This window comes from Ammospiza caudacuta, chromosome 10 (genome assembly GCF_027887145.1).
Source record: "Ammospiza caudacuta isolate bAmmCau1 chromosome 10, bAmmCau1.pri, whole genome shotgun sequence".
Taxonomy (NCBI): Eukaryota; Metazoa; Chordata; class Aves; order Passeriformes; family Passerellidae; genus Ammospiza; species Ammospiza caudacuta.
Window position 1 is genome coordinate 4,431,749 of NC_080602.1, and position 8,984 is coordinate 4,440,732.

The following is an 8,984-nucleotide window of genomic DNA, read 5'->3' on the forward strand; positions in this document are numbered from 1 at the left end:
TGCCAAGGCACATGTGGAGTAGGAACTTACCAGGGCTCTGGATCAAAGTGTGCCTGTGGCTCTCTCCCTTCTTCTATGGCAGAGGAATATCCCACATCCAAGGATCACAGAACAGGTCTTCCAGTGTGGGTCTGTCCAAGGAGTTCACGGATAAACACCACCTGATCAGGTCTTTGCACTCTGGGGAGAAAAAGCAGAAACTGAAGGTCAGCCAGAGAAGGCTCCTGTCTGCTTTGCCCCACTATTCCCATTCCCAGGCCATGCTGGATGTGCTCAGAGCTGGGCCTAAACTTTCCCATCAATTCCCTGTTTTGGAGGAGAGCAGGACATGTGCCACCTCCTCAGCAGCTGCCAGAGCGGGATGCCCACGACCCCGCTGCTGGCTCCCAGCACTGGCATTCCCCCCGTGCCCAGACAAGAGGATCCACCTTGAGAGAGCCGTTGTGGCAGCGGGAGCTGGCCCCAGCTGAGGTTCTGGCCCCTCCTGAAAGGGTGCTCCCCGCAGACCATCTGGTGCAGCAGGATGCCCAGGGACCAGACCGTTGCTGCCTCGCCATGGTACCAGCCAAAGTCGTTCCATTCCGGGGGGCTGTACGACAGTGTTCCTATGGAATACAGATGGAGTTCATCAGGGGGATGCTGCTGCTCCCAGAGCCTGGCCCCAGCATCCCTGCACCTGCGGGGGCTGCATCAGGGGCACCCAGGGTGACCACTGCCCTCTCGCCAGCACCTGGGACTTGTGCACAAAGTTAGGGTTGGAAAAGAAGCCTCTGGTGCTGGAAGAGGGCAGCCCTGGCTAGGCTCAACCATGACATGCAAAGGAAAAACCCACTCCATGCTGGGGAAAAAACCTGCCCATATCCTCCCTGCCTGCATTGCCCCAAAAATATTATGAAGCCAAGGGAAACAGGGCGAGTGGAGCAGTCCAAGCCCTTCCTCTCATCTGCACACCAAAGTGGCTGGGGCACAGGTTCCGCCCTCCCTCTCTGCTACCCCCACCCACGGGGGGTTTGGTCGGGCTGGCTGCCCCAGCCAAGCCCCAGTCCTGGGCAGAGTGGCTGGCAAAGGCTGCCAGCAGGGCTGGAAGATGGCTGCCCACCCAGCCCTGCTCTAAAGCAACTCAGCTGAAGATTCAGTGCCCTGACTGGCAGCAAAAGGGAGAATCCCCGCTGCCACAGCCAGCTTGGGCTGGGAGATGTTGGGGCATGAGATGTCAGCAGCGGGAGCACAGCCCTGTGTAGGCTCACCTGCAAAGTGAGTGTAGACTGTGTCCTGCAGGTAGGTGCCACAGCCAAAGTCAATCAGTTTGGCCTGCCCGGTGTCCAGGTCAACCAGGATGTTCTCTGGCTTGATGTCCCTGTGCAGGACCCCGCAGCTGGTGCAGTGCCGCACGGCCTCCAGCACCTGGCGGAACAGCTCCCGCGCCTCCTCCTCGGGCAGGAACCGCCGTGCCCGAATGAAACGCTGCAGGTCCTGACACTGCTCTGGCCGCTCCAGCACCATCACGATGCAGTTGGGGAGCTCGAGCCACTCCAGCAGCTGGACCACACCGGGGAAGCCAGTAGACACCTTGGTCAGCAGCACAACCTCCAGGGGTGCGCTGGTGCCGTCGGGCTGCGGAAGGAGCACGACGCCGTCAGTGGGGCCGATGCCGTGCCGGGCCTGGGGAAGCCCTCAGCCAGCCCGGGATGCTCTGCGCCCTGCGCTGGCCCCACGCCCGCTCTCCCTCGGGGCGTCCTGGCGGCTCCCACCGTGCCGGGCCCCGGCTCATCCCCGGCCGGCAGTCCCGGCTGCTGGCCCCGCTCACTCACCAGCTCGCCCCAGTGCCGGACGCGGTTCCGTGGCACCCTTTTGATGGCCACCTGCAAGCCAAGGGCAGCAGCGGGGTGAGCTCGCTGCCCGCACTGCGAGCCCCATCCTCCGCTCTCCGCCCTCCTCCTCCTGCATCCCCTCCTCCTGCGCCCGCCGCCGGCCCCGCCGCTCACCGGGGCGCCGTCCGAGAGCCTCGTGGCCGCGAAGACTCTGCCGAAGCCGCCGCGTCCCAGCAGCGATCCCAGCCGGTGCCGCTCCTGCAGGGCCTCCTGCGCCGTCCCTGCGGGCGGGACGCGGCTGTCAGAGCTCGGCCCGGGTCCAGCAACGGCCCCCGAGCGCCCCTCACCCGCCCCGGGCCGGCCATGCCCGGGCGTTCGCTCCCGGGAACGCGGCACGGGAGGCTCGGGGCCGGCGGCCGCGCTGCCGAGCGGCGGAGCTCGGGCCGGGGAAGCCGCAGTGGAGGCGGCGGGAGCGGCCGCGCCGCGTGTGTGCTCCGCGGGCCCCGGGAGAAGCCGGGGCCGGGGCCGGCGCCGGGGCTGTGGCCGGGGCCGGGGCCGAGGTCGGGTCGGGGGCCGGGCTCGGGCCAGGCGGAGCCGAAGGGCGGCGATGCCGCCCCAGCCCCAGGCACTGATGCCCGCCCAGCAGCGCCACCGCCAGTACACCCAGAGCCGGGTGGAGGCGAGACCGCGGCGGGACGGCCGGGGCCGGGCACGGGGCAGCCCCGCCCGGGGCCGGGGGCGGGCCGGGGGCATGGCCCGGCCCTGCAGGGGGGAGGGAGGAGGGGAGAGGAGAGGGACGCCGGACAAGGGACCCCGAGAGAAGGGTGCCCGACAGCGGGAAAGGGAGAGAAAGAGAAAGAAGAAGAGAAAGAAAAAGAGAAATAGAAAGAGTGCTTAAAACTATCTGTTTGCTGCTGCTGCTGTCGCCGCTGCTGCTGCCGCCGCTGCCGCCGCTGCAACTGAAGCACCGGGGCCGTTCGTCCCCGTGTCCGTTCCCCGCTCGCCCCACGAGCCCCACGTTCGAGCCCCGCGCGCCCCGGGGACAGCCCCTCCGTCTGCCCAAACACGGGAACTTTGCAGCCTTGAGCCCAAATGCAGAGCCCTGACTCCTGCACGCTGGCACAGCGATCCCCTCGCTCGCTGCTGGGCATTGTCCTTGCTGAGGGGCAAACACTGTCGGGACACTTCCCTTGGGGTAGGATTCCTACCTGAGCCCAGCACTGCACTTACATCTCCAGTGTTGCTTTGCAGTAAAAACAGGGGAAGGAAAACTGTGTGTGGCTCATGGTATTTTAGTGTCTAAAAATCACTACGTCATCGATCTTAGAGATGAGATGCATCTGGAATTACTGGGATGCAACATGAAAAAGGGGAGCATAGAAATAGATAAGGGAAAACATCTTAGATTGTTTCTTTCATTTTTATTTTACTTCTGGAAAGCTGTTTCAGTTTTCCAGGAATCTCCTCCTGTCTGCTCTCCCCAAGAACCTCTCATGGAGAACGAGGTCAAGTTTCTGTTGCAAGATTTTCCATCAGGAAATTATGCTACATGTGAAGTTTTCATTGTGACTGTTCTGGTTTAGGGCAAATTTTGGGAGGAAATCTCCAAAAGGGGTTCATCTAGAAAGCAAGTTCAAGCGTCCCCTCCCCGACTAGTTCAGGAAAAGACTTCCCTTGAGAAAAGTTAAAAACCCCAGTTTGTTTAACAAGTAAAGTATTCACAAGCATGAAAAATGAATAATATTAAATAAAACCTCGGACAGTGCTGAAGAGATGGCAAATTCAGAAGGTCCTTTTTGTGGGTTGTAGTTGGCTCACTCGGTCTCTTCTAAGTCCCTCTGGTGCTGGAATGCAGTGTCCCAGAGCTCGGGGGGCCACAGGTGTGAGCTGCTGCTGCCGGTGTTTTTCTGGGTTTTCAGTCCAGAGCAGGTGTAAACAGTTCCAAGAAAAAAGAAAGTCACAGTCCAAGGAACTTCCCTGCCCCAGCTAGCTAAAAAACAATTGCTAGACATGGGCTGTGAAGGCATCAGGAAGTTTCCAAGTCTGAGCACTGGTGGTCTCAGCTAACACCAGAGCTGGATGGTGCTGGAGCCAGAACCTGCAGATTTCCAAATTTTGGCTGTCTGTGCCAGCAAATCGCTGGACTTGGGCTGTGCCAGCACTAGGAAGTTTTCAGATCTGGGCACTGGCGTTGCCAGCAAACACCAGATCTAGGTGACGTCGTTGCCAGTGATAGAAATCTGCTGGATTTGTGCTCTGCTGGCACTGAGAAATTTCCAAATCTGGGTTCTGGTTACATGAAACGCAAGATGTGGGTGGTGCCAGAGCCAGTAAGAGGAAGCTGCCACAGGTTTTGGATTTCTGTGCCAGCAAATTGCTGCACTTGGGCTGTGCCAGAATTGGGAAATTTCCAGATCTGGGCACTGGCAGTGGCAGCAAACAGCCCATTTCAGGCTCCAGGCTCCAGGCAGGACTGTATCTGGATGCCTTCCTCTTTGTCTTCCTTCTTTCCTTCCTTATTTCTTGGGATCCTGCGGCCAGCAAACTCCAGATTGTGCAGTGCTGGCAAGGGGAAATTGACAGGTTTTAGCTTACTTTGCCAACAAATTCTGGACATGGGTGGTGCCAGAAGAGGGAAATTGCCAGATGTGGGCACTGGCAGTGCCAGCGCACACCAGATCTGGGTAGGGAATGTGCCAGCACCAGGAAATTGCCAAATGCTAACTTTCAGTGCCAGCATATTGCTGGAATTATGCTGTGCAGGAACCTGAAAAATTCTGGATCTGGGCACTTGTGGTGTCAGCAAACACAAGACTGGGTTGCTGTAGGTACCAGGTATTTGCAAGGTTTTGGCTTTCTTTGCCAGAAATCACTAGACTTGGGCTGTGCTGGCACCGGGCTATTCCCGTATCTGGGCACTGGTGGTGCCAGCAAACACCGGATCTTGGCATTGCCAATGACAGTAGCAGGGAATTGCCACATTTTGGCTTTCTTGACCAGAAAATTGCTGGACTTGGCTCTGCCAGAACAGGGAAATATCCAGATGTGAGCACTGGCAGTGGCAGCAAACACCAGGTCTGGGCACCTGTATTGGCATCAGGAAATTGCCGGATTTTGGCTTTCTGTGCCAGCAAATTGCTGGACTTGGGCTGTGCCAGGACAGGGAAATTTCAAGATCGGGGCGCTTGTGCAGCAAACACCAGATCTGGGTGGTGCTGGTGGCAGCACCGGGAAGCTGCTGGGTTCTGGCTTTCTTTGCCAGAAAATTGCTGCATTTAGGTTTTGCTGGCACTGAGAAATTTCCAGATGCTAATTTTCTATGCCAGCAAACTGCTGGAATTAGGCTGTGCAGGCATCTGAAAAATTCCTGATCTGGGTACTGGTGGTGTCAGCAAACCCGAGATCGGGTTGCTGTAGGTACCAGGTCTTTGCTTGGTTTTGGATTTCTTTGCCAGCAAGTTGCTGGACTTGGGCTGTACCAGAATAGGGAAATATCAAGATCTGGGAACTGGCAGTGCCAGCAAACACCACATTTCAGGAAGGACTGGATCTGGACCCGTTCCCTCCCTGCCTCCCTCCTTTAGCAAGGTGCCAGAGGGGCTGGAGAGCAGCCAGGCAGAAAGGGACCTGGGGGCACTGATGGACAGCAGGCTGGACATGAGCCAGCAGTGTGCCCAGGTGGCCAAGGAGGCCAATGGCTCCTGGCCTGGCTCAGGAATGGTGTGGCCAGCAGGAGCAGGGCAGGGATTCTTCCCCTGTGCTCAGCACTGCTTGGGCAGCACCTCGAGTGCTGTTTGCATTTCTGGACCCCCCAATTTTGGAAGGACATGGAGGGGCTGGAGCGTGTCCAGAGAAGGGCAACAAGGCGGGGGGTTGGGGGGGGGATCTGGAGCACAAGAGCTGTGAGGAGCGGCTGAGGGAGCTGCTGGGGTTGTTTATCCTGGAGGAGAGGAGGCCCAGAGGAGACAAGGCAGTGTCAGGGCACAGGTTGGACTTGATGATCTCCATGGCCTGTTCCACCCTTGCTGATTCTGAGATTCTCTGAAACCACCCTTGGAGCAGTTGCAGGATGAGCCCTGGGCCTCCTGTTCAGAAGCTCCAGCAGCCCAGGTCCCTCAGCTTCTCCTGCCAGCCCCAAAGCCCATCCTGTCAGTCCTGCAGAGCCTCTGCAGCTCCTCCTCACTGCCCAGAACAGGGAGCCCCAGAGCCAGACACAGCAGCCCAGATGTGCCCCCCTGGCCTGGGGTGCCGCTGGCAAGGGAGCAGCACCAGGCACTGCAGGAGCCTGCAGACAATTGATCTGAAGGCCAAAGCTCCTTAGCTCCTTCTGAAAGAGCAGGAACAGTTCCTCATTCCAGAGTGGTGGAATGCTGGGCACCGCAGCTCCGGGTGAGGACTGGACACAAGTTTGCTCCCACTGAGTGCTGGGATGGGTTCTGCAGGAGCTCTGGGCTCCTGTGCTTGCCAGGCACAACGAGGAGAGAAGGAGCCAAGTGCACTGATGTGGGAAATGGATTTGTAGAAAGTTTTTAGAGCCTAATAGAAGGCCCACAAAATATGAATCTGTATATAAATCTTGAGACAAGGAATGCTAACTTAAAATTTTCCATGGAATAGGACAGATATTGTTGATAGAGTAATGGAGCTAGAAAAATATTTCTAAAGATGGCCTTGCAAATAAGACTTTGGAAAAACAGAGCTATGAAAGATGCATTGTAGTGGGACCCACAAGGGGTATTTTTAAATAATTGGCTTTAACGCATCTACAACATGGCATGGCAAAAGGCTGAAAGACCAAGAAACACTTATAATGTAAAATATTTAGGAAGTAGTTGGCTTCTGATTGTGATGGCGTGAATGATAACATCTGTATTGTCTCACCCTTCTCATGAGACTGAAAATGGAATAAAAGTTTTTAAAACACCTCTCAGTTGCCCCATCTCTAGGTCAAGAAAAGAGTATTATCCAACACACTGACACACCTTTGCCTCGAGCATAGCCCAGCCTGGACCAAACACACTGAAAGGTTTCCCCTGTGGCCCATGTCTCGAAACATCAGGTCTGCTGTTTGACAACTCAGGTTGGGTTTGTGTCAAGGAGTTCCCTCAGAAATACTGGGTTTGTCTTCCTCTGTGCCTTCCCCTCAGCAGCCTTGGGGATGCTCCTGTGTGAAGCCATCTGTCTCACACAGTTTCAGACAACTTCAAACAGGATACCGTGCAATAAGTCGTCTCCTCTAAAGTGTGCCAACAATCCCTTTCCAGCAATAGGAAATTATTACTGATAGATGAAAGTGGAAAACCCCCAACAGTTTATTATCAAACAGAATCCCCCATGACACGCGTTCCAAGAAGGCGCCGGGGTCTCTCTCGGAAGAACAGGAGCTGTCACGGAGCAGTTCCAGCAGCTGATGGAAGCTCGGGGACTCATCCGGTGTCGGCTTTCTCCCACGGCAGAGCTCCATGGAGCGGGCAGGGCAGTGAAGCAGCTGGGCTGGAGCCCCTCGCTGCCTTGTCTCCCCGGCGTGGCTCAGCCCACAGACTCTCGGGCTGGGAGCGGGGCCGCTCCGCTCCTGCCGGCACCGTGTCCCTGGGCTTGGACAAACAGTTTCCTGCCAGGAGAGCCCTGCACACTGCTCCACAGATCTTTCATAAAGGCCCAAACCAACTCCAAACACTCTGTCTGCAGCAGCTTTGCACAAAGGGCTGCAGCAATCCGGGACAGCTGCAAGTGAGTGTCGGAAGGCTCTTGTCTTGTTCCTGACAGCAGAATTCTTGATGATCTGATGCAGTTTTATTCAGATGTAACATGAGAGCGGAGGTTTTTTGTTAAAATATTTCATGATGAGTAACAAGCCTTGGGTGCATGAGGTACAGGACTGACATGCCAAAGCATGAGCATATCCTCCAAAGTGGCCAGTTTAATTGCCCATTTTATTACTCTTGTATTTACTCCACACTAATAAGGAAAACCAAGCTCTGCTTGGAGGCAAAACAGGCATGGGATACACTACAGTCCCTCGCAGGCTCAGCAGGGCTGGCAGTGACACAGCAGGCCGTCTGCTTCACTGTGAACCACTACAGAGCTGCGTCCCAATGTGGTTTAGGTAGCGTGGTATAATTAAGAGCTCCCTTTCTGCAGGAGATACAAAAAGGAGATCCCAAATGATCTTCTGCAAACAAGGTGCAAACAACACAGCTGCACTGCTGTCCCGGATAAATATACATACAGGTGAACTTTGCCAAAGCAGTGCATCATTTCCCAGTGAAATACATGACCTCTTCTTACCTATGGAATTGTGATTGAAGACACCTGTGAGCCAGATCAGTGGGAGATTGCAAAGGAGCAAAGCTTTGGGATTTGGGCACACTTCTCTTGGTTTCTTTGCTCAGGCCTTTGGTGAGCACAGAACACACCTAGGTAGAAAACCTTTGACTAGACAGGATCTTTTGGATCCATTGTCCCCCAAACGTGTCAATGTGTGGCCCCGTTGTAATGCCAAGTAACAAAGAGCAGCACAGATGACACAAAGAAAACATGGCCAAAGAGGAATAGGAGAGGCCCAATGAGGAAAGGATGTGGTGAGACACTGGCACATTGAGTGAGCTGCACTCCCATAATCTCTAGGCTAGCAGGTCCTGGTCTCACTTTCTCCTTTTGGTTTTTTCAATTGTGTTTATTTATTTACTATTTTTCATCATCAAAATAAAATAGCTAGAATTAAAAAAAAAAACCTCATAAAAACTTAAAGACAGAATCAAAAGACATTAATTCAAAACGAACCCTAACCCCAACCCCAACAACAACCCCAACCCTAACCCTAACTGGGGTCGTGTTTTCCTAATTTTCCCCATTTTTCCCCCAATGTTTCCCCACCGTGTCTCGGATTCCCCCCCGATATTCCTTCCGGGGATCCCCGGCCGTGTCCAGTTCTTTACCCCGATCCCGCCTGGCCATGCCCGGTTCTTTTCCCCGATCCCGCCCGGCCGTGCCCGGTTCTTTTCCCCGATCCCACCCGGCCGTGCCCGGTTCTTTTCCCCGATCCCGCCCGGCCGTGTCCAGTTCTTTACCCCGGTCGCGCCCGGCCGTGCCCCGTTCTTTTCCCCGATCCCGCCCGGCTGTGCCCGGTTCTTTACCCCGATCCCGCCCGGCCGTGCCCGGTTCTTTTCCACG

General features: G+C 55.9%; 1 protein-coding gene across 1 annotated transcript; it reads right to left on the bottom strand.

Moving 5' to 3' along the window:
• Positions 1-73: 73 nt before the first annotated feature.
• Positions 74-8,768, bottom strand: LOC131562125 (serine/threonine-protein kinase pim-1-like). Its single transcript, XM_058811697.1, has 6 exons — positions 8,688-8,768; positions 1,986-2,573; positions 1,812-1,862; positions 1,248-1,614; positions 429-605; positions 74-180 (listed from the first exon to the last, which is right to left on the bottom strand). The coding sequence occupies exons 1-6, from the start codon at positions 8,766-8,768 to the stop codon at positions 74-76; spliced, it is 1,371 nt and encodes a 456-aa protein (XP_058667680.1).
• Positions 8,769-8,984: the final 216 nt, after the last annotated feature.

Coding starts and splice junctions, on each gene's coding strand:
- LOC131562125 (XM_058811697.1), bottom strand. CDS start 8,768: ATGGCCAGGCGGGATCGGGGTAAAGAACTGGACACGGCCGGGGATCCC. Junction 1,615..1,811: donor TCCGGCACTGGGGCGAGCTG/GTGAGTGAGCGG, acceptor CTCCTTCCGCAG/CCCGACGGCACCAGCGCACC. Junction 181..428: donor GCCACAACGGCTCTCTCAAG/GTGGATCCTCTT, acceptor TTTTCTCCCCAG/AGTGCAAAGACCTGATCAGG.